The sequence below is a fragment of the Thermochaetoides thermophila genome (assembly GCF_000221225.1).
Source record: "Thermochaetoides thermophila DSM 1495 unplaced genomic scaffold scf7180000011818, whole genome shotgun sequence".
Taxonomy (NCBI): Eukaryota; Fungi; Ascomycota; class Sordariomycetes; order Sordariales; family Chaetomiaceae; genus Thermochaetoides; species Thermochaetoides thermophila.
The window spans coordinates 1330591-1357970 of record NW_006383034.1 but is presented as its reverse complement, the minus strand read 5'-3'; the positions used below and the strand labels follow the sequence as shown (position 1 = coordinate 1357970).

Here is a 27380-nt window from a genome sequence, read left to right as displayed (position 1 = left end):
AAGGGCCCGTTTCGGGAAGCTGCGCTAGTCGATTCTGTATAGCACAGTAAATGGAAGAAGATGGAAGTTTTGTGACTCAGCAGCAGAGTTCATGACGGATACAGACAAATGAGAGTCTCGCAACTTCGATCGAGGCCTGCCAAACTGTGAAGCTTGAAGATGGAGACGGGATGGCCAAGATCGCGGGGAATCAAGTCGGTAAGTTACGATACAGATCGCGTAGGAACTGTTATTTACATCACCTTCCCTTTCGACATGCCAAGACCGACACGGGGCCTTGGCGGCGGGATCTTCCGCCGTCCTAGGAAAGTCCGGGTCCACCGATCCTCGCTGCCTGCGTCGTTGCGCCTGCTCCTTCATGCAGTTCATCCCCATGACAGTTCAAGACGCTCCCGAAAGTCTGTCTCCTTTTCGATCTTTGCCTTCATCCCATTCTCGTGGAGGCTTCATTTCCCGTCATTTGTTCCTTCAATATGATTGTCGCCGGACGGCCGGATGCTGGGTTCAGCACGGCAGAGAAAGTCGGCAATTGGCCAGTGCCAACGCCCGAGCGTATAGTATGAGCTATTGTTAGTGGGCCAAATGACTCATGAGACGACTTTCGATTGCCCCGTCCAGCTCCAGCTCGAGCTCGCAAGAGGGGTCTTGTTATGGAAGCTTTAGGGTCTTTAACTCTCTGAAGAATGCCCTGAGATACATTTTCATCCACAGCAAAATATCCAGCACTCGCGAGAATTCACCCGATACCTTGATGAATGCGCTCCCCCCCCCCCTTAACTGGGCCAGTGTCCATGCAAGACCCAAGCAAAAAGTTGCCAAAACTCCAGCCGCTCCAGCCCAGTTTCGGAACGCCGGGCCCGAAGCTGTTTAGGGAAGCTGCACCAAGAGTGTCGAAGATGATCCAAAAGGTCTCCAAGAAGGCCCAATACGGGCAGTTCTCATTTGTGCGTCGCCTGTCTGTTTGCACCATCTGCAGAGTTTAGTTTAGCCATACCAGCTTGAAGCAAGTAAATTCGGTTGTCAACGATGCTGCAGCTTGTTTCCCATCTGTCGGACCCCTGGACATTTGCCTGTTCATCTGCAAGGGCCTCCGACAACAAGCTCGGTGCCCCCACAGCACCGTTTCAAATGTCGAGGACACGCATCCCATAATGCTCCTGTCCATGGCTGTGGTGTGAGGGACTGAAGGAAGGTCCTTCTACAAACAAACAGAGCAAACAGTCCAGAGGCCCAAGGTCAGCAATGTTCAGAGGACACAAAGATGTAGTGCTATGTGTCATCGCGCGCGCCGGGGAACCACTAAAAGAAAGTCTATTCATCCGCCGGCCGGCTCAGTTGGTTCGCCGAGGAGCCCACGAATCGAAGGTGTTCCAGATATTAGGGCGCAGCGGGAATATAGGGATTACCGATGAGACCCAGCCTAAACAGCGTTCAGTGTTACTCCCCACAGCCTACGAGTGTAAATAAGCGCCGTGAGCAGAAAGCTCGATCTTTTTTTTTAAAAAAAAGAAAAAAGAAAAAAAAGAAAAGAAAAGAAAAAAGAAAATTAATCTGCATGGCGTGTTTGCCAGCAATCAACATGGACAAACCTATGGAATGGCTCATGGAACTGCTGGGATAAGACGAAAGAGACTCTATGGTGGACTGTGAAATATCATCGCAAAGAAATGAGCAGCTCAATGTATTAACTCCAAGTCGGAAAGTCGTTGAGATCAAAGATCATCTCAACGAGTATTTACGACTGATAACCCACCAGAAATTATATCCATGATCCCTGCCATTGATACTGCCATTTCTCCACCTCGTAGTCTCTCTGGGATGCTCGTTCTCGGCGGCCCCATGCAGGTGCAAGCACCGGTGCGGTGACTGCAGTTGCCGGGCCCAATCGCAGTGCACCCCCGTTACCTGCCCCAAGTCAGGTCCGAAACCAAGACAAAAGTGTCCTGGCGCCACTGCAGCCCATGATTGATCCAAGGAGCCAGCCGAGTCGCAAACCAGGAGCAGAACCGGTCCACTGAGTCTAGTTCTGGACCTCCCAGTCCTCCCAGTCAACGCAACATCAATCTAAGAAGCCCAGTTCAGCCCGGCCCTCATCCATCAGCTCAGACTCTTTAGTTTCCAGTAAGCAACCAGCAATCAGCCCAAGAAAGAACCAATTGGGTTATCCCGGCCCTGGTTGAACAGTGGACTCCAGGTATTTCCTTGAACCACAAACATAGCGGGGTAGTGCTGGTGAACCAGTGTCCTGTGCCCTGTGTCCACTACCCGCGTCGTGGACCTCTTTTCCGGTTTTCATCTCATTCAGCTGTGAGCAGAGCGGCAGGTCGCATGCCATTTCGCAGAATTGAATCGTAATTTTCGACCGAGTTTATTCGGAATCGTCTACATTTGAAACACCTTCCCTAGCTACGGTTGTCCGATGGAATTCTGAGTCTGCTTCCAATCGAAGCCGACCGACTCACCACTAGCCGCAGGATTTGGCCTCAGTCAGCATCTCAGGGTGCGCCAGGAGCTGAAGGGTCGATGTGGCTCTTCGCCGCGCTCGCTTTTGCTCCTTACTGACCGACCCTCCCCCCAGACAACACTTCCTGCTTCTGTATCGCCTACTTACTACAGGATCACTACCACCATGGACTCAAAGGAGGGCAAGACTCCAGGTGATTTGGACCGCCGGGCGTCAACGAGGAGCTCGGTTCGATACTCGGTCTCTGTCAGCAACAATGAACTCGACGAGGACTATGATGCCCTCGCCGCTAACGGCCTGGTCGCTGACGGCTTTCACCCGCCTCAGACGCCCTCTCAGCATCTCCAGGACAGTGGTGACTCGACGCCATCCCGACCCCCCTCGAGTCCTGCGACGACGACATCAACATCGACGACGACAGGTACCCTCGTGGGCGAGGACAGCCTGGACCGGAATCGCCCGTCTAGTGTCTCGAAGCATAGGCCACGCATGTCATCATTATCAACAACTCACGAACAGGACGAGTATCAGCAACGACTGTCCCGCCACGCGTCTGTCTCGACAGATTCGACTTCTCGCATGGTCCTGCCCATCGACAGCCCGTATCAAGGGCCCGTTCGTCCGTCGCATCCCTATCAGATGTACCCGCAGACGGTAAGGGGACCTAGGTCGATGAGCATGACGACGACATCATCTTCTATCCCGCCTGCAGTAATCGAAACCCCATATACCGGCCCGCGAGGACCAAGCCATCCATACAGTTTGTACCCCCAAGGGACAGGTATCGACCTGATGGTTGCGCCCAATGCAGCCATCCCGATCGGGTTCCACGGCCTACCGGATCAGTATCATCGCCGGATAGGCCCAGACGGTGATGACTTGGGGGATATCATTGGACCAGATGGCCACACTGAGCAATTACCGCCATACACGCGGTATCCTGAGGAAGTTTATTTGAGGAAAGGTCCTTTGCCGGACGAGGAACCACCCGGTCCGGAGGTAGTTTGTGGACCTCCTCCCCTTCCCCCACCGCCACCGTTACTATCCGGGGCGACGGTTTTGCCCACAGGCGCGATGAATGCGCCCCAAGTACCGAGGTCAGGAACACCTGTTATACCGGGGGCTGGTGGGATCGGATTAGCGACGCGTAATCCGGAGTTTGAGTCAACAGATGATGATTTGGGGTCGCCAAGGTCACGGCATTCGTCGAGGAGTTTTGGATCGGATGAGAGCCATGGACGGTTTAGGGCGAATGATGAGAGTGAGAGGTTGAATGAGAAGACGGGGGAGACGCGGCCACAGAGGTGGCTGAAGAGGAAGATGTGCGGGGTTATTCCGTACTGGGCGATTTGCCTGACGGTGTTGATTCTCGTGGTTATGGCTGTGGTGATGAGTACTGTGATGGGGATATTCTTGACAAGGGAGAAGAAGAGGGGATTGAAGAATAAGCAGCCGCAATGGTAAGTTTTCTCTTGAGAAGCAGTCATCAACCTGCATGTATGTTCACTCACTCATCACCAACTCACTCACTCCCGCACTAGGGATCCGAACTTCGACGCCATCCCCATCGCACCTCCTCCTGACCTGCAGCCCCTGCCGCTTGGCACCTACAGCATGCCGCTTATCAACACACGCTCATCTAACACCTGTTTCCAGAACACGACGCTCGCCCAGGCCTGGAATTGCCGGTTGATCATGGTCGGCCTACAGCTGACTATTTCTAAGGAGGGCGACGACTACAAGGCATCGCTCGACTGCAACCATAGTTATACCATTATGAACCACGTCTACGCCTACGGCGAGCAGCCGCCACTGATCCAGGAGCCCGTCAAGTTACAGCTGGTCAAGGACAAGTTCGAGATGAACCGCGGCCCGGCCTGGTTCAAAATATTGTCATACAACAAGACTGTTATCTTGCCGGAGAATTGGCTGCTGAATCCTATGTCTGGCGGGACGGATGAGTTTGTCGAGAAGCGGTCCCTGGTGGGTGTTGAAAAACGCTATCTGGGCGGTGGCGGCGGAGGCTTTGACCCCCCCTTTGGCGACCTCAACAAGCGTAAGGGCGTCGCACAAGCTGGCGACCGTCCCTGGATCTGCACCTGGCCAGAGACGTATCTCGAGCTTTTCATCTACGCTCAGCAAAACTCCAGCACGCCATCCTGGAGCAAGCCCTTCTCGGGGTCCATATCCGGGCCACGGTTTCCCACCGGCACCGTGCCCCCGTTCGAGCAGACGCCCAGCGTGACGACAATGACCGTCACCACCACGGCAGATATCGGTTTCGAGACCGAAGCAAGCAGTGATGTCCTCCCAGAAACCGAACACCAACAAGAGCAACAAACCCCTCCTCCCTTCAACAACTCGCCTACGCCAACCTCCACCCCAGAACAGAGCACCTTCCACCCAAACAAGAACGACAGGCCCGAAAATAACGATAACAACAACTCCCCGCCCCCAAACAATCCTCGTCGTAATCGCCCTCGTGGCATGGGTGCCTACCAACACGACATGACTACCACTACCACGGCTACGACTAGCCCCGACACGACACCCCCTCCCACAATCCTCCCGACCGACTTCCCCGAAGAAGACCGCCCCGGCTTTGGCTTCGACTTCGACCGCGATAGCTTCATCCCACCACCTCCCCCTTACCCACGCGTAATCAAGCTCGCAGAACGCCGCGTCTCGACACAGGGTGCCCCACGAGCAAGGTGTACCCAAGTTGCGATAATGGGACCTCGGCAAAAAGCCGAGCCGGTACGCGATCATAAGGGGAGCGAGGTGGTCATTGAGGTAATGGAGACGGAGACGTTCTTTGGTTTTGGGGGCGGTGATTTAAAGAAGAAGAAGGGGGATGGCGATGGGACTGGGGAGACCATGACTGTTACCGCCAAATCTGCCCAAGAAATGGGAATAACAGGGGAAGCAGAGGAAAAGAGAGAGGTGCCGGTAGTGGTTATGCCTAGAGGGTGGGAGGAGATGTATGGAGGGAGAGGGTATACTGAGGAGGACGAGGTGGAAGTGGAGGGATGGGGATTGGAGAAGAGGAACGGGGTACCGGATATAAGCCCTTGTGGGTGTATGTGGTTTTTGACGTGACCTCCCCGTCCATCATTAGGAGGTTTTTGGAATGTGTTGTGTTGTGTTGTGTTGTGTTGTGTTGTGTCTTTATCGACTGCATCGTTGAGATACCTTTCTGTTTTTCATTGTCATTATCCACAAGTTTGTCTGTCGCTATCGGGTTTTTCCGTTATTACTCAGCTTAGTTGAGAGGGACAGATGGATGGATTCAGGGGGCTGGCGTCACGGTTTAAAAGTTCGCATCATCTCTTTCAGCTACTAACGTACACATACTCTCGTTGCCCGAGGAGATATATAGCTCAGGTTTGGATATGGTGCCTGATTCATTGATTCAATCGCTCGGCGGCGTTCGGAAGGTTCATGCTGAATATATGGTTGGCATGTTTCTGGTTGGGACAGTCTTCGCTCATATGTCCCTGGTATATGTAGTCCTTCGCTTGGTGGCTTGGTGCATGTCATTGTCAGTCGCTACATGGGCATTTGTGGGGCATTCTTATATGTTAGTATATTGGGCGGCAGATATGCAGGGGAAATTGAATGGTTGGAATGAATCAGCTGGCTTTGTTGTGAGAACCGTCGTGAGATGCTAAGAAATAGATAGGCCTTGAGCCCCGAGATCCGAAGCCGTTATGGATCTCGGAACTGGATTGTCATAGTATGCCAGATCCCTAGAATCTGCTTGTACCATGGCAAGGTTGAACAATGAACGAACTTCCATCCCTGATCGTCAGAGTCGGGGATCGTTCAGAGATGTACCTACATATGCGTATAGCGAGTCAGCGATAAGATAGAGAAGTTCAATTGACTTTGTGTCGACAAAATTGACGATCGCTACTTCAGCGATTGGGAATGGTGTCTTATTAATACAGGTTAGCGCCTATCATGCTACAAGATCCCTGGACTCTTGGCGAGTACGCATCGTATACACCTTTCCAAGCGGCGAAGGGAGAGGTATATGAATACGAAGAAGAATGCTACAAATCTATGGTTGTTCTACTGGGTATCTTAAAATTCGTCTAATCTTAGTCCTTCCTGTCCTCATCCTTACCACTTCTCTCCTTACTCTCCTCTCCCTGTAATTTTTCTTCGTCTCCAGCAGTCGTGCTCGCCCCCTTCATCTCCAAATCCCTCCCCAACCCCTCCAAAAAGCTCTCTGCCATCTTCCTGGCCCTTCTCTCCGCAATCTCCCTCCTCCTTTCTTCAATCTCCTTGCGTCGTTTCGCCAACCGATCCTCCCTCTCCCTTCTCACCTGCTCCGTCCTTTCCCTCTCCTCTTCCAACGCCTTCATCTCCGCCTGCCTCTTTTCCTCCTCACTGCTGAACTTATAAAACCCGACTCCCCTGGTACGAATTTCCTTGTCTGCATCATAATGCACCGCCGGAGGAGGCGTCGGACTCCGGTCGCGCTTGCGTGCGAGTTCCTCCATCTTCTCGAAGTCGCGCGCCACAAAGGCCTCCGTTTGCACCGTGTCGCCGTAGATTACTTGAGACGGGGCCTTCGGCCGCGCGGACATGGTTTCGAGCTCGGCAGCGGAGGCGAGGCCTCGCGCCAGACGGCGCTCGTAGCGGAGTTTCTCGGCGCGGGTGGTGCGGCGGAGACGGCCGAATTCGTCTTCCCATTCGACGAGCTCGGTGTCGATGTTGGAGTCTTCGACGTCGAGGTCGGAGTCCGAGTCAGAGGATGACGAAACTTCTCCCTTCTCTTTCGCTTCCTGCTGCTCAGCCCATTTGCGGTCGAAGTCGACCAGGCCGATTTCTTTCCCGATGTAGTCGCCTCGCTGCATGGCAGCGTAGAGGCGGGCTTTAGATTCCAGCTTGCGCTGGATCAGTTCGCGCTCGGCCTCGGTCGGTTCAGACGAGCCTGGAGGGGATTTGAGGTTGAGCTTGTTGCTCTTCTTTCCCTCAGCGCTGGATTCATCTTTCGCCTTGGAGTCTCCATCTTTCCGTTTTACTTTAATGCCGGCGAGGTCGGATGACTGAGAGCGGGAAGAACGTGCCCGGGCTGTACTGTTGGTGTCGCTGGCAGCGCTGGAGGCGGCGAGGAGGGAGTTGAGCTGGGCTGTGAAGGCTAGGGAGCTGGAGACTTCGAGTTCTCTTTTTTGCTTTTTTCGGGGCTGGCCGTAAAGGTAGGGGTCTTGTGGCATTTTGACTGACGACTAATTGCGTGTGCCTCTTGTCTCTCGGGTTGTCGGACAACGGAAGGGCAAGAAACGAGAGAATGCTTATCTCATTGCCGGAGAAGGACTGTCACACTGCCTTGTCGGGGATATTACTTAGGTAAAGTATGGTGTGCCGCGTATTGCACAAGGTAAGTAACAGCAGTGACAGCACCGCGATGTTATCGCACCTGCCCAAGATAATGTGAGAATGCAGGGTGTTTCAGATGCGCATCTCTGATGGAGATGCTTGGCAGGAGTGACGTTGACTGTAGCAGTGGGGCAGTGGGTTCTGAAGTGTGCTTGGCAGTTCCACCCCCCACATGGCCAGGTTCCCCAACAGAGAGAGTTGATGAGACCCACCTTCTCCAGCTGACAGCAGGCCCAATGAGCTGTCACAGCCCTGACCGAACTTGGGGTTAGAGTTGAGAGTTGGGGGCTTGGGTTGGGTCAGGCACTGCACTCGTGACTGGTCCCCTCAGCCTTTGGGGTTCAGGCAGCTCCCGAGCTGATCCAATCTGATCTTCGTTTCAGTCGAGCCTGATTTCAATTCCTCCTTCTTTTCTTTTTCTCTCTTCTTTTTTTTTTTGTTTGCCAAAGCACAAGTCAGGTCCAGCCCTTGTCCTTGGCACGCGATACGCGACAGCGACACAGACTTCGGATGGCCATGCATCTGCGTATGCTTCACCATCCCTTTCCCATGCCCAAAGCCAAATTGCCCCTCCCTTGTCAGAATCACGGGCCCAATCCCAAAGCAGTACCACGCAATCACTTCCACACTCGCACCCACATCGGATCGCGCCCGCCGTCGGGTTGAGTGTTGAGCAAGATTCGCAACATCCGCGCATAAGTTATAACAGCATTCAATTTCCAACGGCCGACCTGAAAGTCCAAGGACAATCGCACTTGGAGCTGCTGCATCCGCCAGCCGCGCTCAGCCCAGCTTCATCTTCTCCCTGATGGCCACTATCACGGCCTCCGTGATCTCTGCTCTTCGCCGCGTCGCTGATTTTACCATGCGCTGTTGGCTCTTGCATCTGCTCCCCTCTACCGCCACCTACAGCTGATCACGCACGCCGCTTTGCTGCTTGAGCCCAGTCCACAACGACCGACAGCTTGCATCGTCATATTTGCTTCTATGCTCTGACTGTCTGCTCTGGTCTTGATTTAATTATCACATATATCGGACGGCCTGAGCCTGTGATTTTGTCGAGCTTGTTGCCTGGCTTCTGTCAAATCAACCAGACCAGTAGACGGTTATAAAGCCTGGGTTTGAAGCAGCTCTGAAGTCTGAACTCAATCCTATCTCGAGACGCCAGTTTCTCTCAAACACACCGCGTCTTCACTCATCGCGGCACTCTTTCGCTTTTCCCCGTTCCCCGAACTCGCTGCCTGAAGGCCCGTTTCACTAATATGCTTCTGACCATCGTCATCATCGGGTCCCTCGGGCTGTTCGGCGGTCGCCTAGCTGCCCTCGTCTCGATGATGACAGAGCCAATCTCCACTCCGCTCCAGGGCTTTGTCGAGTGGATGGCTGAGACCCCCAGCTTCGTCCCCGCATGCCCCAGCTTCAATCCCCGGTGGCCCAGCTCCATCTCGGAGGGGCTCAGCTTGATCCCCATACTGCTGTGCGCCATCCAGAGGCTTTCTGTATGTCTCTCAACCCAACCCATCCCCATCTTCATCCTTTGTCTCAAGACTGACCGCTCCGCAGAGGTCCCTGTTCGTCGCTCTCGTCACCGCCCTCCTTACTTCGGTGGTAGTTGACTTCCTCATCCTGCTGACCTGGCGGCCCCTCCTCAGGCCAGTCATCCAGGTCGGGCTGCGCGCTTATCCCCAAATCCGGCGCGCCAGCAAGGAAGTCGGCCGCGGCGTGCTCTTCGCCTCACTCTCCGCCGTCCTCGCGTTCCTGGTTGTCCTTTTCAACCTCGGGCGTGACCAGGAGAAGCTCGACGCCCCCTGTCCCCTGGCTGCTGCTGCCGACGCCGACGCCGAGGAAAGGCGCAGCGAGACCGAGGACAACTCCCCTTGTTGCCGCACAACGGGTTGCTGCGAGAGTGGCAGCTGTATAGTTGTTCACGGGCTTCGTCATCGCGCGCCGTGCAGGAGCTTGAGCTCCAGCTCCACGTCCAGCGTCACCGCCAGCACCAGCCCCCAGATGACGCCTTTCTCGTCGAGATCATCTTTGGCCGACGAGGAGGAGTCTGCTACGATAGAGGACCCCACGCAGGACTCCTCCAGCTGGGAGTACTGCCTGGAGCAGTCCAGCGAGTCGTGGGGCTCAGATGAGAGTCTTGCAATTGGGGGCGCTGAGAAACCTGGGTTGGACGCAGGGTGCTCAGAAGAGGAGGGGATGTACAAGGGGGAGACTTAGGGGATCGTTTTTATTTTTGTTGGTCGAGGGAGAGGAGGGAGGGGAAAGAAATTGGGAAGACAGGTGGGTACGTATGAAGAAAGGGAGGGGGCTTGTTATATGAGGTAGACTCTTTTTTTTTTTCTTTCTAAATTACCCTGTTGACGACCAATGATACCACTTTTAGTTGTTTTCTCTATCGTGATACCCAAAAAAAATCAATCAAGCAATCTCCCTCAATACCTTCAACAAATCGCTCGTTACCCCCATAGCCGTCACCTCTCCTCCTGCTCCCGCACCCTGCACGATCAGCGGGTTGGTCCCATACCGCTTCGTGTAAAAGCTAATGATATTGTCGCTCCCCTTGAGCTGCGCGATCGGATGCGCCCGATCAAACTTCTCGACGCCCACCTTCACCTCCTTCTTCACCACATCAATGCTCCCCACAAACCGCACCACTTTGCCCTCGCGCTCCGCCTCCGCCTTAACCTCCTCCATCTGGGCATCAAATTCCGGCAGGCGCTCCAGGAACTCGTCGCCCGAGCTGCAAGACTCGAGCTCCTTCGGGATGAGGCTCTGCACGGGGAAAGAGGTGGGCGATTCCACAGGCAATCCGGCAATGCGCGCCAGGATGGTCAGCTTGCGGGCTACGTCTAGGCCGTTCAGGTCGTCACGCGGGTCGGGCTCGGTGTAGCCCAGTTCCTTTGCGCGGCGCACCTCGGCAGACCACGTCGCGCTCGACGCGCCGGAGACGGGTGAGAATGAGTTGAAGAGGAAGGACATTGTGCCGGAGAAGACGCCCTCTATCTTAGTTACTTCGTCGCCTGTGTCCACGAGGTCGTGGAGGGTTGAGATAATAGGGAGGCCGGCGCCGCACGAAGATTCGTGGTATACTTTTGCGCCGGACTCGGCGGCCGCGGAGAAGATGTCGGTCCAGAGGGTATAGGATGAAGAGAAGGCTTTCTTGTTAGGGGTGACGATGTGGATGCCCTTTTTGAGGAATAGGGGGTAGGAGTTGGCCAGGTCTTGCGAGGAGGTGTTGTCGACGAGGATGGTAGGCGTGCCCGAGGATACTAAATGTTCGGCCAGTTGGGGCAGGGGAAGCGGGGATTGTGTGGAGGAGGGGAGCGTGAGGAGGATGCTGGACAGGTCGAGCGGCGTGTGGTCCAAGGAGTAGAGGGCTTTTTTGGAGGTCGCGATGTAGGTGAGGGCGAGCTTGGGGTTGGGGCGGCGCGATGCAAGGGAGGTGAGCTGCGAGATGAAGCATTTGCCTACGCCGCCGGCGCCTGGATTCACACACAAAGGGGTTAGTTACTGCTAATTGGGGGGGGGGTTGGAGGAGGACCACGAACGGGAGGGAAGGGCATACCGATGATGGCGATGTTGACTTGCTTGGTGGCAGCCATTTTGTCCGTTTTGACCCTATAGGATGTGCTCTGAGTATCAATTGAATGAGTTGGGAGAAAATGAACGCAGGAAGAAGAGCGGTTCTGATTCAATGGCGGGGTTGGAGTTGATATCGACGCCATCGCGCCGATAGCGGGGCTGCGAGCTACCTGCCAAGCATCGACGCAAGCGTCCCTGGCAATCGGAGCGCGATAGGAGCGTGGGGCTGGCTCCACCAACCCCACTGAAGGAGAATGTGGGGCAGATGCGGAAGTTGCCGTTTTTTTCCGAGATTCTCACTCGTTAATCTCATGCATCATCGACCTCGTTGTCGTGCAGTCTTTGATGAATCATTTCACCCAATCAACCTATAACATTTTGAATCTCAATCAATCAATCAATCAATCAATACATCATGGGCAACGCAAAACAAAATAAGCAATCGCAAAAAAATGGCGACTCTGCTAAAGCCAAGCGCGACAGGAGGCAAAAGCGCGAGGAGTACCGCGCGGCTATGAAGCAAGAGGGCGTCGCCGAGCTGCCAAGGAAAAAGTTCTACCGCCAGAGGGCGCATGCAAATCCGTTTTCGGATCACAGATTAGTATAGTGGGTTTTCGTATCCCAATTGTTGAGGAATAGCGCTGACTGATTATAGCCCTCCACACCCTGATATGATGGACTGGAGCGTGCTGTACCCGGATTATGCTGTTGACGAGCCGAAGGAAGACACTCCAGCTCCGGCTCAAGAATCTTCAGAGCAAAGTGTCCAAGAAGGCCAACAAGAGACATCTCCAGAGAGCCAATCCCAAAGCATCGTATCATTGAACCCGCGTAAACTCTCCAAACAGGTCGAGGTCGCTGACATAGGCTGCGGCTTCGGCGGTCTCCTCGTCGCCCTCGCTCCGCTAATGCCCGACACCTTAATCCTGGGCCTCGAAATTCGTGTCTCAGTCACCCAGTTCGTCGAAGACCGCATCAAGGCCCTCCGCCTCAAGCACAAAGACACCCAAGCTTACCGCAACGTGGGTGTGCTCCGCGCCAACACCATGAAGTTCCTGCCCAACTTCTTCCACAAGGGCCAGCTGACCAAGATCTTCATCTGCTTTCCCGACCCGCACTTTAAAGCGCGGAAGCATAAGCAGAGGATTGTATCCACGACTCTGAATTCGGAGTATGCGTATGTCATGCGGCCGGGTGGAGTTGTGTATACGATTACGGATGTGCTGGATCTGCATGAGTGGATGGTGCAGCATTTTACGGCGCATCCTTCGTTTGAGAGGGTTAGTGAAGAAGAAGTGGAGAATGATCCGTGTGTCGGGGTGATGAAGACTGAGACGGAGGAGGGAAAGAAGGTGGAGAGGAATAAGGGGAACAAGTATGTCGCGTTGTTTAGGAGGTTGCCTGATCCTGAATGGTAGGATACCCAAAGATAGATTTTCCCATATTTTATGCATAGACTTGGAGGTTTAATGGTCATTTCAGGTCTCGATCCTTGATGAATCAGTCTGATTATACTTCCTATGTACTAAAGGGAACTCGCCGATGGGTTGTATTCTTTTTTTTTTTTTGGTTTTCCCTTTCTGAGAATAATTCAATTGAGATTACCAAAGACAATGGCTTCCCTGCTCAAGACTCCACGTAGAACCTTACAGGATGGTTGTGTTGCGCTGTGCCTCGACTGTCCTCTCTTTCATATGTTGAGTGTACGGGAAGACCCTTTATAGCCCAACTTTTTGCCCTTGAGTTGTCAACAGCCAGGGGGTCTGGTGTCTGGTGCCATGCCTAGGAGATATGAGGGCAGCATTAATGAAGCTCAACTTCCCATATCTAGTCGAAGTTGTAAGGAACAATTCTTCTCAGCGTCAGGATTGAGAGATTATTAACCAGAGAGTTGGCAGCGATATAATGGATTCGAATTATCATGGAGACCAAGGTTGCCACTTGCAAGCAAACATGCTCCTTAAAGTGTCACCCAGACAACCCCACGTTTCAGGGCCGTCAAAACAACCCCCACGCCAGGGTTAGGGTATACAGAGTAGCATCACCCCACAGCGGGGGGCCGCGGGGCAGCGGGTTCACTGGCTCACATGCTCCCTCGTGTGACGCGCTGCGCTGCCATCCGTTAATTCATTCCAAGGAAGCAACAGCTCTGAGCTCCAGCCGGGTGAGCTCAGCGCAGTTCACAGCCAACCTCCAACCTTACCTTTTTCTTCTTTCTTCTTCCCATTTAACCTCGCCAACGGCGCAGACGATGCGGTCACGCCCGCCGCCCTAACGGACACATCGACGACAACAGACCATGCCGCCCCCTCTATTAGCGAAACGGCCACTTCAAGGGAAAAGAAAAGAGAAGGTCATCCTTGGCGCCATCGCCGTCTTCATTGCCTGGGGCTACGTCGTGCACTGGTTCCCTGCCCTGCGCTTCGCCCCGCATGCATTCGCCTTCGGTGCGGTAGCTGCCCTTGGGGCGGTTCTCGTCACAGCTGTGTTTACGTCCCGTGGACCGGCCCAGAGGAGAACATGTCGACCTTCCTCCAGCGCCCGCCCCAAGGCGGTTGCTTTTCTAGAACCTCACATCTGGTCGCGTGAGGTGAAGGCTCTACGGGAGAGACAGGTCTACAAGCCTGAGCTGCTGTGTCCTGATAGCGAAAAGGTTTCGGCAGCGCTGGACGAGGTGATTGCCCTCATCGAAAGAGACTTTATTCGGTCATGGTACGAAAGTATCAGTCCCAACCCGGTGTTTGTGAACGAGGTCGATCGCGCGATACGCTGCGCACTGATTAGGGTCGCGGAGAGGCTACGGGGCTTGGATATAGCTGCGGTGTTGACGACGAGGGTGGTGCCCATCCTTACGGAGCACTTCCGTTCATTTTACGAGGCAGAACGGGCGGTCCGGGGGAGAAAGTTGAACAGGTCTGTTACAGAAACCGAGGAGCTCGACTTGGCAATCGCCGGGAAGTACAGGGAGGGCAAGTTACACCCCGCCGCAAGCCTGTCGTTTTCCGATACGAAGACCGCACAGCAGGATTATCTGCGCCAGTTGGTCGCTGGGCGCATATTACCTCGGCTGCTTCCCGAGCAGTTACTAAGGTCTCGCGCAGTCGCGACGTTGCTGCGAGAGATTGTTGCTTGCGCAGTGCTCTTCCCCATCATGCAGATGCTCTCGGACCCCGACACGTGGAACCAGCTGATGGAGAATTATGGACGGACAATGCTGCAGGATCGGTCAACTGTGAGAAGGTTGAGGGCTGCCTTGGATGAGCATGCTTCACCGGCTCCCAAGAAGAGTGGGAACGCCAAGTCAGGAGTGGTTATGTTGCCCCGGCTGGCGCCAAATGATAATGAGAGGAAGTTCGAGAAGTTTATTCGGGCGATAAGGAAGGTCAATAACTTATCGGATGCGAGACGGTTTCGGAGTGAGGTTGCTAGTCAGCTGAAGAGGGAGCGACAGGTTGAGGGAGTTGATCAGGTCTACCTTCGCCGGCTGGAGATGGGCAAGAGATTGTTGGATCAGAAAGTATACCAGCTGTCGGCTGGAGGGAGCAGTCGGTGCGCGCCGCCCCCTCCAGATCTGGATTCTGCGCCCTCCAAGGAGTCTCGACTGGAGAACGCCTCGCTGGCCGAGATCCTGCGCGACCCGTCTGCGCTGTCGTACTTCATGGAGTACATGGATAGGCAGCGACTCATGTCGCTGGTACAGTTCTGGCTGGTCGTCGATGGATTTCGCAACCCGCTGGAGGACGACGGCCCCGAAGGCGAGCAGTTGCCTCTGCAGCTTCCCCCATGGACGGACTCAGATCGGCAGGATCTGGCACAGATCGAGGCCGCCTACTTGTCCAAGCCGGAGCTGAAAGTTTCCGAAGAGTCGAAGAAGATCGTGCGCGAGTTCTTGAAGGCAGGCAGAAAGGCCACGCCAGAGCAGTACTACCGTGCCAGGAGAGAAATCCTCAGGGCACAGAGCGCTGTGCTTGAGAACATGCGAGCCAACCACTTCCAAAACTTTAAAAAATCCGATCTTTTCTTCAAAGCCCTCGCCGCAGAGGAAGCCGCCAACCGAACAGCAGCTGCCGCAGCCGCCGCCGCAGCCGCAGCAGCATCATCCTCAAGCCCAACCTCTGTCCCTGGCTCGCCCATTCCCCGTGCCAGCTCCTACCCCTCAAAACCAAACTACCCCATCTCACGCATCGGCTCTCGTCTGCAACCCATCAATCGCCGCTCCGGCTCAACCATCGACCTCCGCGCCGCAGGTGCCAGCACAAACAGCAACGCCGGCGGCTCTGAGCCTCGTCGCCGGTCAGTCGATGATGCCGACGCCGTGGGCATCTCGCCCAACCCTTTGTTTGAGGACGACGATACCATGGCCGGAGAAGACCCGCTCGCCGATTCTATGGCCAGTTTGGATGGGACTAGTGGGGTCCCCCCGGTGCCGGATACAAAAGTTGTGTTGGCGATGGAGAAGGCGTTGAATAATATCCTCGAGGAGGAGAGTAATAAGCCGCCGGAAGTGGAGGATTTGAGGGAATCGTTGTTTGGAGCCGAGGAGGATCCCGCTGCGAGTGGGGGGTTGTTTGGGCCGATGGAGGGGGTTCCGGTCAGGAAAGGGAAGCAAGGGCATAGAGGGAGCGTCACAGAGGGAGAAGTCGGTAGGGTGAGTAGGGGGTCGTTGGAGGGGCTGCCGGCAAAGACGCCTGAGAAGCCGAGTCTGGCATCGCTGGGGCTGGTTAGTCCCGCGTCGAGGATTGGCGTGTTTGTGGATGATGATTTGTTCGGGGATGAGAACCGGTTTTTGTCAGATGAGGAGTCGGATACTGAGACTGAGGATGAGGATGATGCTGTGCAGGCTGCCGCGCCGGGGGACTTGGGGCTGGCCGAAGCGATTACTGCGCTGACGAATGATATCGACAAGCTGGTTGCGCAAGAGGCGGTCGTAGATTCGCTGCTGAAGAAGGCTGAGTTGACGGGGAACCAGGCCGAGTTGCGCATTCTGCGCAAGTCGAAGGCTAGCTTGCAGAGGGAGATCCGGCGGAAGGAGCTCCAGCGTCAGCAGTATGTCATCCAGGAGAGTGATAACAGTCTCTATGGGCGGGCAACTGTTCGTATCACATCGGTGCAGGTCGGCCGCGAGGAGGATGGCAAAGAGTTTGCCATGTACGCGATCGAGGTGTCAAGGAATGCTGGGGAGAGAATGCCCGCTGCTACGTGGGTGGTTATGAGGCGATACAGTGAGTTCCTCGCACTGCATCAGAAGTTAAGAGGACGGTACCCCTCGGTCAGGGGGCTCGATTTCCCGAGACGGCGGGTCGTTATGAAGCTGCAGAATGAGTTCTTGCAGAAAAGAAGGGCCGCGCTAGAGAAATATCTTAGTGAGCTACTACTCCTGCCGGAGGTGTGTGGCAGCCGTGAGTTGAGGACGTTCCTCTCACAGAGCACCGTCAAACCCGGGTCCGGAGGGAAACAGAAAGATATGATTTCCCGCTTGTATGACTCTGTTGCTGACGGAATGGAGGACATCCTCGGCAGCATTCCGGTGCTAGAACAACTCTCCCTCGCGGGGGCGAACCTCTTCGGCTCTTCCTGGTCTGTCAGCAACAACGTTTCTTCTTCGCTCGCCCCCCTCCCCGACGACGCTAACGCGGCTGAGGCTGAAGCCGAGCTCCGCGTTTTTGATAACGTGCCCGCCGCTGCAAAAGCCGAACCCTTTGTCAAGCCCATATGCGACATTTTCCTTGAAGTGTTTGAGCTCAACCGTGGGAACAACTGGCTACGAGGCCGCGCCGTCGTCGTCGTGCTTCATCAGCTGCTAGGCGGCACCATCGAGCGGAAACTACGAGAAAATGTGCGCATGCTCGTGCAGGATGAGGAGGCGGTGCTCAAGTACATTTCGCTGGTAAAGAACGGGATCTGGTCGGGCCCGGGGGGAACATTGCCGAAGGATAAGGTGCCTAGGTCAAAGGCGGAGAAAGAGAGGACACGCAGGGAGGCCGGGCTCATGATGGCTTCGTTGGTGCCGGATTTGGCGGGAAGTGTGGTCGGACGGGTGAATGCCCAGGCCGCGAGCAGGAGGGTGTTTGCTACGTTGAATAATGCGTGGTTGAAGTGAGTCTTCTTCTTCTTCTCTCTTCTTCTTCTTCTTCTTCTCTCTCTCTCTCTTTGTTTTTCTATATGGGGTTGTTCGTGTTGTTGGACTGTTGTGGAGAGGTACACATGCTGACGATTTTGCAGCGCTCATCTTGTGTACACGCTTCTTGATGAGCTCATTGACATTTTGTTCGAAGGCTCATAGCTCGATCTCCTGTACGGAGCAGTCGCCCAACATTCATCTTCCAACTTGCATGGCACGGCGTTGATCTGGCTTGTATGGATTGTGTCTACGGTCTACGGATTCTGGTTTTTAATATCAAGCCTATCCCTTCCCGCATGGCATTGGACGGATGGTCATATGGATGTATGGGCATGTTATGTTCGGTCTGGTGTTGGACTCATCAATGTTTGTTTCTTCCCTGATAATGTATGTATGTATATTGAAGCATGTCTGCGTTGGCCTCGTATCCGCGACGTCACCAACCACACCTCTAAAATACCATCTATCTTAATTCGTTCTTCTATCCGGGACTCCAGCGTTACAATCAAGTTCTCTAGCTACATGAATCGTCATGCAGCATGTAAGGTCCTCGACTCGGTACCTTAACCTCCCGTCATCTGCAGCACACATGCTGGTTTTTGGAAGACGGGTTGGAATTGGTCTCTCCCAGCCAATCAACGCCTGACAACCTTACATATGGGAATGTCAAGACGTCCATCCACCGCCACCACTGGGTCTGTCTTGCTGCGACCTGCTGTCCGCAGTGTCCCATGGTGCCCCGCCGTTTTCGTGAGAAGCCCCGCGCATTCACAGCCCAGAACCAGATTATCTGAGGAGCGCTGTTTGGGAGAGGTGATTGGTCAAATGGACCGTAGACAACTCCACCGGATGTGGGCTCGTAAGGCAGCCCAGCCCAGCTTGGCATTTGGCGCCTGTCCGCCGGCGGCTGCCTTGTGGGGCGCGCTCTTTCATTGCTTGACTCGAACCCTGATCCCAGTTATCTTGGTTACTTTTGCTTGCTTGAATTTTCTGGGCATTTTCTCCTCCTACCACACAGACTGAGACAGTCAGTGTGAACTTGGAAGTGTGTGTGGGCCAATCAGTGCCAGGTCCCCCTCATCTTTTTGCCAGGTTGTTTCGACCAGCAGATCTAACACCTTTTTGCCCACTTTCTCCAATTCCTATCCATCTATCATCCACAGTCATCGTCGCCCGGCTTGACTTGACCCGGCCTTGAGTGATCTTGACGGACCCTGAAATGCTGGGTTTTTCTATTGCATAACATCCGTCGCCCCGCTGCGCTGGTTACTGTTGCAGTCGCACTCTGGCCTGCGCAAATAAATTAAAAAATTGACACTACCTGTTCGACCTGTCTTTTCCTGCTCTCTAACGCGCCGACATTGAAAATCGCCTTCGACACTTCTCGAAAAGTACAAAGTTGTTACACTAAGTAACCCCAAGCAACCCCCTTCTCTAAGCTCCAGGCGCTGTGCCTGTTTGTGGCTTTCACAGCTCAGGCTACCCCACCTGCGACAACTGACCTCAGACACACCCCCCTCCCCTCATCCTACAAGGCCCCCCCCCCCCAACCCAACAGCCAGGGTGAGCTAGAGCCTTGCCTGAGCGAGCGAGCACGTCACATTCTTCCAACGCCTGCTCCCCGCGCAATCACATTCCCTTTGTTCTCAGTTTTTCTTCAACCTACTCTCCTACTCTCCTATCTGCCTTTCCCTTTAACCTTTTCTACCCATCTATCCGTCCCGTGGGTGGTTTTTCATCTGTCCGGATCGCTTGACCTTCTTCCTTCTATCTGGACCTGGATACCGGCTACGATAGCCATGACGACGGAGGTCTCGTCGACTCGCCTTTACCTGGGCAACTTGCCCAAACATGGTATGTATTTGTTGGTCGACGCAGGCTGCGTAATTTTGATGTTTCGCGCGCGACCCGCGCATCGCTGACGACGCACACGCACACACACAACAGCGACCAAGGCCGACGTCGAGGCTCATTTCTCCAAGCATGGCACCGGCGAGATCACAGAGATCAAGATTATGAACGGCTTCGGCTTCATTGAGTATAAGGACCCCATGGACGCCCGGGATGTCGTCCCAGGTGAGCATTCTCATCCAATTGCAACTGTAGTTGACTACACCCAGCTAACAATCTTCGTCGCAAACAGCCTTTCGTACGTTGTTGCGCCGATCTTTTTCTCGCTCTCATCGCTGGCTAACCTGGACCCTTCCATAAAGATGGATCGATGTTTATGGGCGAGCGCCTCACCGTCCAGTTCGCTCGCGGCAACCGCCATCGCGACACGGCCAACGGCTACGGCCACGAACGCGCGCCTCCTCGTCCGCGCCGCACGCCTCACCGCATGGAGATAACTGGGCTCCCCGACGGTTGCAGCTGGCAGGTCTGTTGAGCTCCTCCCCTCCCTCGTTTTCCGCGGACGCCTTCACACCATCCATCTTGCATAATAATTTTCCTGGCTTGGGTTCCTTCCATCCTCGTCTCCTATGAGGCTCTTCTTCGGGTCGGACGGACTGGCAAATTTCTCCTCCCTCTGGCTCGGGTTGGACTCAGCTTTTCCTCCCCATCCACACCATGCTCCATGGCTTTTTACTTCGGCCGGTCTGGACTTTTCTTACATTGCCAATTGTTGGGATGTCCGACTCTGCTCAATTCCTGGTTCCTCCTCTACTCGGCCGTGTCATCCTCTCTGTTTATGTCTCGGGCGTGTGCATGGGGGGGATTTCATTTCAACCGGGAAGGCCTCTCTCATGAACCTCCGTTCTCTCTCCCGTTGGCCTGGCTCGTTCTTCGCTTGGGATTCTCGCCCTCTGCTCTCCGGCTCCAGGGAATATTTCGACTTACGAGGACTTTTGGCTCTAGGATCTAAAAGACTTCGCTCGACAGGCCGGCGTCGATGTGGTCTACACCGAGACGAGCCGCCGCGGCAATAGCTGGGAGGGGTATGCTTTGCTTCGCATTCGGACCTGCCGACACTCTCCTGGATGGACTCGCTGACCCCATCGCGCACACAGCATTGTTGAGTTTGAAACCCCTGCCGATATGAGAACAGCTATTGAGAAGCTCGACGGCCGCGAGTTCAAGAACAGCCGCGTGAGCTGCATGGTCGCCGTACGAGCTCCTTCTCCCCCCCTGTCCCTCAACGGTTTTATTTCTTTTTTTTTTTTGGTTTGGCTGATCATGTATTAACAGACCGCCCAGCCGTCGGAGCCTCCCCGCTACGACCGGGGCCGTTCGCGCTCGCCAATTCGGCGCTATCCCCCTCCCCCGCTGGATGATTATGACCGGCGCGGCCCGCCCCCGCGCGGTTACAGTCCCCGCCGTGATGGCTACCGGGATGCCTACCGTGAGCGCACCCCGCCCCCTCGTCGTGAATATTATGATGACAGGAGGGGAGGCTATCGTTCGCCCCCGCGTCGCGGGCCCCCGCCCATCGACGACTACCCGCCTCCGCGCGGCCGCTACGATGATCCATATGCTCGTCCCCCCCGTGACTATCCCCCCGACCCTTACATGAACGGCCGCCCGCCCTACGACCATCGCCGCCCGCCTCCGCCGGATTTCCCGCCTCCGCGCGACCCCTACCCGAGAGACCCCTACCCGCGTGATTATGACCGTCGCTATTAGGAGCGCGATGGAAAGAAGAAGGGATTCAAAGGGGTTGGGAAGTGGGGTCGGAAGTAAACGAACGAGTGACGGATGCTGTGAGTTAACAATGGCGAGTGCCTGTTTGAGCTCACGAGATAGATAGGTTTATGCGTGTGTGTCGTATCAGGCCTATGCCAATTATGTGAGATTAATGAGGTTGGTTGGGTTGGTTGGGATTTTCGAGTCTTGCGGGTCGGGGATTTGGTCTCTTTTTTTATTTCTTCTTCGAGTTTGTGTTCTTGCTTTTGTCTGGCTGCTTACGTTGTTTGATTTCCTTACTGTTGGTTGTCATGAACCCTCTTTCTTAGGAGTCACTGGCCTGCCTATTGCTATCATACTCTATCATCATTGATGAACCGTCAGTCTGGATTTTGGTCAACCCGTTAAAACGGATGCCAATCTTCCACTGGATTGCGGCTAGCTGGCTGTGGCAAGGCAAACTCACCGGGGGGCGATGATGACAGCCGACGAACGAACTTTAACGGATGGGCGGATTTGTGTTGGTGGTATTGGAAGATGGGGTAAGCTACCTGCTACTACGTATGAATGAATCGGATCGATGAATGAACTGGAGAAATGGGTATGGATGAATGCGCAAACTGGTTCTTGCTCTCTTCAGGCGAAGGCTGTCATAACTGGGCGAGGGTCTCTCTGTTTCTGTTAGGCTTTGTTGTCACTTGACTTTAGGCAGTTGCCTATGTTGTGATGGTATGTAGGAAGTGGAAATGAACTTAACGTGAACTCATTTCATTTCCCTAACGATGGGTAATAGTATGTTATAGCTTGTTTGTGGAGTCTGTTAAAAAGGAAAAACTGTCGATTGTGGAGTCGACATAAGCTTTATGTCAAGATGCTTTAGAACGCGTTTCAAAAGACAGATACTTCGGCCATGGGCGCGGCCTCATCAAGACTGTAGGACCTGCCACACAAGAAATTCAGGTAGCTGACCTCTACTTGTACTGAACCCCAAATGCCGTTCCCTCCCAAACACATCTTTCGCCCGCTCAAATGAGCCTAATCCTAACCTTCTTCCCGTTAACAGCCCTCTCCCAAATCTTATACGTCCCCGGCTTTCCCCCGGTCGCCGGATTAACATGACAAATCAACAACCCAACCCTTACCATCTCGTCTTTCCCCTCCTCAGCCGGCGTCACCACCAACGCCGTATACCCCGTATACTTGAACCACTCATCCCCCGACACATACGCTACCATAGGAATTAAATAAAACGGCCCCTCCTCTAGCGGGGTATCCAACCCTTCGTCCAGCGCCAATCCTTGTGTCAAATCCATTACTAGCGCCTGCATCATTGTTAAAGGGATTTGTTGCATGTAGCACTCGAGGACAATAAAGCCGGAGTGGACTTCGCTCATCGATGAGGGGGGTGTACACCCTGCGTCGAGGATGCTTGCGTGCAGGGTGAGATGAATGGGCATCTTCTGGTAGAAAGAGAGGAGCGCGGCCTGGTAGTGGATGCAGTTGGAATGGGGGATGGTGATCCAGGACCAGGTTGGGGACTTTCGTCGCTGCTTCTGTGGTTTGCCGCCACAAGGAGAGGAAGTGGCGTTGGGGGGTGCTGGCGGCGGCGGCCAGACGTACCAGCAGAGGTCGGTGAGGAGTGTTTCGCGCCAAAGACCGGCTAGATAGTGCCAGTTGGTTTTGCGTTGGATGACGGTAGCTATGCCGGATATCGCGGGGAGCTTGTCGGATGAGTAGGTCAGGCGGAGGAGGGTGTAGTCCGAGACGGTGACGTGCCAGAAGTTGGATGCGACATCGGGCGATGTTGCTGAAGGAGACGCAGGGTGTTGATCTTCCGGACAGCAGAAAAACTGTTTATACTTCTCTTGTTCCGTCCCACGACTCTTGTGTATAGACGACCCGCATTCGCAGATGGTCGACTCCAGACACTGTAACATTACCTCCCACATGGTAAAGTACAATATCCGTCGCGAGAGCAAATGTTCCTGGTAACACCATCCCCGTGTGAGCACGGGAAACTCATTTTCATGGTGAGTGATGTGTGTCAAGGTTGGATGGACGACTTGGCGAAGAGCGACTGGACCGATCCGTGACTCTGAGGCTGTGTCGAAGTCCTGGAACAGCCCGCAATCCGGCGAGTCTCCCCATGTGGCTGACAACGTAAAGAAAGACTTCTGATATACATCGGCCATCCGGACGGACTCCGCGGCCCAATCTTGGCTGTCATCTTGGATGATGCATAACGCGTCTATCCAGAGGTACCGGACACCGAGAGCCCGGCAGACCCTGATCGTGTGTTGGAAGGTCCGAGGAAGGTCAGCGAAAAGGATGCCTTGCTTATGGCGGGTGTAGTTGTCCTTTGTGGTCTTTAGGAACTTGGCTTTGCCCCAGCAGTAGGAGAGGGTTACGTAGCGGCCGTTTTTGCCGGCTGATTCGATCAGTCGGATGGGAGCAGACTCTGAAGGGTCAACACCAAGGTCGAGGACTCGCGTTGGCAATGGGGTGTCTGTTTTTGAGACTGAACGACATAGCTGGTGAGTGTTTACACACGTGTCAATCCAAGCTTGGATTTGATCCAAAGTCGCCCGCGATCCGGTCGATCTGAGAGAGGGAACATGGGGGAGGTTCCATGGATTGGGTATCCCTAACAGCATGTTATTGTCAGAGAGCACGGGCGTAAATAAATATTTTGACAATCAGAAGTACATACCTTCAACCGCTGAAAGACGTATGTATATATCTCGTGATCTCTGAAATAAGCCCAAAGACGGTGATTCAACCGGACCTGATGGCGAAAAGGCCACAAGCTCGTTGGTCCTGGGAGAAATGAAGTCTGATTTGAAGATGTCTTCCATCACCAGGCAGCCCCAACAACGTGATCCGTCATCTCTGCCGTCTGTCGAGAAACATCCAACGGTGAGTGGATAGGTAAACAGAATCCCTCGTTCATCACCTTCTATAAAAGTACGGTGAGTTCTGTGTGGCCAATCCTCCCACTTTGTGCAGAGGGCTGGCTTATTTGGATGCCTGGCTACCCAACTGGCTGATGCAAATTGTGAAGCAATGAACGTTTCCATTTCGAAGTTCCACAATCCTGCGTTACGAGTGCTATACGTAGGTTTCGTGGAAGTAGCATGGTTGAATCAAGGTGTTCATCTCCATGTGTCAGTGTTTGGACCGTAAAGCTGAAAATACTTGATCAAAATTTCTGACATTCCCGAGGACGGCATGCAGCTGTACCTAATGGGCCCATGGCGAATCACATTCGCATATTACGCCAACTCCGCAAAAACATCGGTTAACTTCGCTATATGATGCTCCAAATGTTCAATTATCTATAACATGACCTAAACAAGCCAGTATCCAGCTAAACCACCTACCTGGGTCGCCAGTAGGCGAAAATTGAGTTTACAGTTTTAGGGGCCTGGGAATCTCTGATCCCATACAAGATATGCTGCTTCTACTGCTACTAATAGTAATTTGATACTGTTCGGAAGAAGGATGTAGAATGAACCCTTTGAGGCCTATGGTGCATGCCGGGGTACGGCTAGCATAGCTGGTGGGAAACTTGGGGGTTTGAGACAGGCTTTGTTTGTGAAGCTTACGGCTACGTAGGTAGGCTGCCAGTGTCAAAAAGCGGTTCTGCCTCTGTTGGTCCCAAGTCGAGAGCTAGCTCCCGTGGGTTCGGGAACAGGATATCTAGGTAATATCAGCGGGAGTTTGCTGCTCTAGGAGGAAATCAACCTTTTTGTACCAATACCAAGGACTGTACACGAAGAGGATGCATAGGTAACGAGTAGGTAAGCAGGTACAAATTAGTTAAAAGTGGTTACTGTCATGGCTTTGGTCAAAGTTCTAGCAGTATAGTTTTGATATTCCATCTTATTACTATTATTATACCTTTAACTAATCCTCTCTAGTCTCTATATGGTACTATCCAATCCTATAATCTTTCACATGCTTTCTATAAACTCTCTGCTGTGACTCAGCTCTATCGACTCTTCGCGATGCCTAGATACCAATCTTGGTTGAAAGCTACATTCAGATAGATTCTGCTTTGCAGCGCCTTTGCGACGGTTCCATAACCTCTTGAGATGGGCTTGGAGGTGGTGGCTAGGTTGTAGAGCCTGAGGGTCTGGAATTCACTGCGGTCACCAGTTGTTGGTTGACAATTGTTTTTATTGCTGACTAGAGAGTCCTAGTATTTGTCCTGGAGATAAGTGATTCAATATACATATTCATATTTGAAGCCGTCGGTCTGCCTGTCCTTCTGCCATTACCTATTTTGGTATTGTTGAGGAGTTTCTCGCAGTTATCGCAGCCAGAGAACTGCGATAATCGCGCTTCTCCATCTGATTGGTCCGTCTCTTGACCCCACTAAAATTTCTCCTATTGGTCACCTCTTACACCATTTGTGGGGTGTCCATTACCCATGAAGCTGTCCTGTTTCAGGTCTGTATAAGCGTTATTTTATGTTCCATTCAACCGTGTTAGAGATCAGGTCTTTTCAACTTGCTTGAACAGTTCTCTAATGATGTAATATTTTCTTTAAAACAACAACTCACTTCTATTAAACATCCTTCAGCTATATAAACCATGTATGTTTTCTTCCCAATCATGAAGGGAAAAGCAAGCAAGATCAAGCGCAACTTCTCTCATCATTAGCACGATCTCAAGACGGGCGATATGACAAACCAAAACCCTTCACAACCTCAACAAACTAAAATAACGACGCGTAACAAATTGACAACCAGCTTCAACAACAATCTAAATCCTAAACTTTCATTTAATAGAACCTCCGCAGAATACACTACAAAGCTCAAGGCAACCAAGCTAAGAAGCAACGTAGCCAACCAGCACAACATAAACAACCAAACAACTCAGCTACAAAACCCCAGACATCTCAAACTCAATCACAGCACGGTCAGCAACAGCAACGAGAACAACAATAACAACAACATCAAAAACTAAAACACTAAACTCTGCTGAGCGGCACGAACCCGTGGTTGATCCCAGGAGATATCTGGAAGCCACATGACCGAAAAGAGTGAATCGGATGGTCGAGAAGATTCTATAAAGGATGTTAGTCGGACACGATAGACTCTCCTCTTGGTTTTCCTCTCCCTAATACAAGGACACTGAGGACCAAGAAAGATTATTGCAGGTATCAATTGACTTCGTTGTGCATCTCACATCGCCGGTGGCTATCATCTAGCCCATTTGACCCATTGTCGATCCCTGCCTGCACTATGACTAAGTTCCCCGTTACAGTATATACGTCCCAAAACCACCAAGCGAGCAGCACGCTAGTTCAAAAGCCGGCCCATACCATCAGGAAGCTTTCCAGCAACAATGACATGCGGTTAGAAACGATACGTCTCTCTATGCGCGTAGCCAATGTCCCACCCAGCACAAAAACCATGGAAGAAGTGACCAGCAGTGAACGCAAAACGAGAATGGGAGCCGTACGATAGACTGCTTGGCCAGATGGTGACAAGCTCTCAATTATCCGTGACTGAAAGCAAGAACAAGCTTCTTCTCCAAGGTGGATATGGCCGCAGAGGTATATTAAACAGGCGGTGCGCACATAGTCAAACGGATCTGCAGCATCGAGCCGCGTAAAAGCGAGCCATCAGGATCGTAGAATAGAAATATAGAGCGGAAGTCGGCGTAGTAGGATCTTGTACATCAGCTTAGCTCGTCGCGCCAGCGGATGAAAAAGCGCCCTTTCTCACACGCGAGCGGCGAACGGGAGCAAACTGCTGCGAGAACTTAGGAGGGTAGATCTTATATCATGAGAAGCCTTAGCGAAGATAGGCGGTTAGCGGAGCGACAAAGTTATATTAATAGGACAAACAGAACCTACATCTCTCTAGACCGCATGATCGGCCTCCTCGGACCGCAGGGAGTCTTGTCTTGGGTTGCTCTACTCCTAAGCTGTCTCACGAACACGGCAGTCCAAGGAGAAGAAATATCCTTGACAGCCAACACATAGAACACCGGTGACACAAGAGCCGAGAAGGGCAAAAGGCATATTTGATTGGTAGAGCCCGGGAAATATAAGGGACTGGCAAGAATGAGTTAGATAAACTTTCCATGCTGAGGAAAGCCCCTAAAGATCCCCGGAGACCGTGAGGTATTCACAAGGGCAGAGGGATTTTTATAAAGGAAGCTACTTGGACACGATGAAGGATTTCT

General features: G+C 53.3%; 8 protein-coding genes across 8 annotated transcripts; 5 read left to right on the top strand and 3 right to left on the bottom strand.

Annotated features, from left to right (window-relative positions):
- Positions 1–2629: 2629 nt before the first annotated feature.
- CTHT_0043840 (uncharacterized protein) lies at positions 2630–5563 on the top strand (the record flags this gene model as incomplete). Its single annotated transcript, XM_006694714.1, has 2 exons — positions 2630–3924; positions 4006–5563. The coding sequence occupies 2 exons, from the start codon at positions 2630–2632 to the stop codon at positions 5561–5563; spliced, it is 2853 nt and encodes a 950-aa protein (XP_006694777.1).
- A 1004-nt stretch (positions 5564–6567) lies between these two features.
- On the bottom strand, positions 6568–7689 carry CTHT_0043830 (uncharacterized protein; the record flags this gene model as incomplete). The annotated part of the gene is made up of 1 exon (XM_006694713.1): positions 6568–7689. The coding sequence occupies one exon, from the start codon at positions 7687–7689 to the stop codon at positions 6568–6570; it is 1122 nt and encodes a 373-aa protein (XP_006694776.1).
- A 1425-nt stretch (positions 7690–9114) lies between these two features.
- On the top strand, positions 9115–10075 carry CTHT_0043820 (uncharacterized protein; the record flags this gene model as incomplete). The annotated part of the gene is made up of 2 exons (XM_006694712.1): positions 9115–9351; positions 9416–10075. The coding sequence occupies 2 exons, from the start codon at positions 9115–9117 to the stop codon at positions 10073–10075; spliced, it is 897 nt and encodes a 298-aa protein (XP_006694775.1).
- A 201-nt stretch (positions 10076–10276) lies between these two features.
- Positions 10277–11460, bottom strand: CTHT_0043810 (homoserine dehydrogenase-like protein; the record flags this gene model as incomplete). The annotated part of the gene is made up of 2 exons (XM_006694711.1): positions 10277–11340; positions 11424–11460. 2 exons carry the CDS (start codon positions 11458–11460, stop codon positions 10277–10279), a joined length of 1101 nt encoding a protein of 366 aa, XP_006694774.1.
- A 395-nt stretch (positions 11461–11855) lies between these two features.
- CTHT_0043800 (tRNA (guanine-N(7)-)-methyltransferase-like protein) lies at positions 11856–12858 on the top strand (the record flags this gene model as incomplete). The annotated part of the gene is made up of 2 exons (XM_006694710.1): positions 11856–12046; positions 12096–12858. The coding sequence occupies 2 exons, from the start codon at positions 11856–11858 to the stop codon at positions 12856–12858; spliced, it is 954 nt and encodes a 317-aa protein (XP_006694773.1).
- Positions 12859–13739: 881 nt separating this feature from the next.
- On the top strand, positions 13740–17540 carry CTHT_0043790 (putative intermediate filament protein; the record flags this gene model as incomplete). Its single annotated transcript, XM_006694709.1, has 1 exon — positions 13740–17540. One exon carries the CDS (start codon positions 13740–13742, stop codon positions 17538–17540), a length of 3801 nt encoding a protein of 1266 aa, XP_006694772.1.
- A 1820-nt stretch (positions 17541–19360) lies between these two features.
- CTHT_0043780 (splicing factor srp2-like protein) lies at positions 19361–21182 on the top strand (the record flags this gene model as incomplete). The annotated part of the gene is made up of 7 exons (XM_006694708.1): positions 19361–19415; positions 19509–19637; positions 19705–19710; positions 19775–19938; positions 20442–20497; positions 20570–20648; positions 20748–21182. The coding sequence occupies 7 exons, from the start codon at positions 19361–19363 to the stop codon at positions 21180–21182; spliced, it is 924 nt and encodes a 307-aa protein (XP_006694771.1).
- A 1025-nt stretch (positions 21183–22207) lies between these two features.
- Positions 22208–23799, bottom strand: CTHT_0043770 (putative chromosome transmission fidelity protein; the record flags this gene model as incomplete). Its single annotated transcript, XM_006694707.1, has 2 exons — positions 22208–23667; positions 23733–23799. 2 exons carry the CDS (start codon positions 23797–23799, stop codon positions 22208–22210), a joined length of 1527 nt encoding a protein of 508 aa, XP_006694770.1.
- Positions 23800–27380: the final 3581 nt, after the last annotated feature.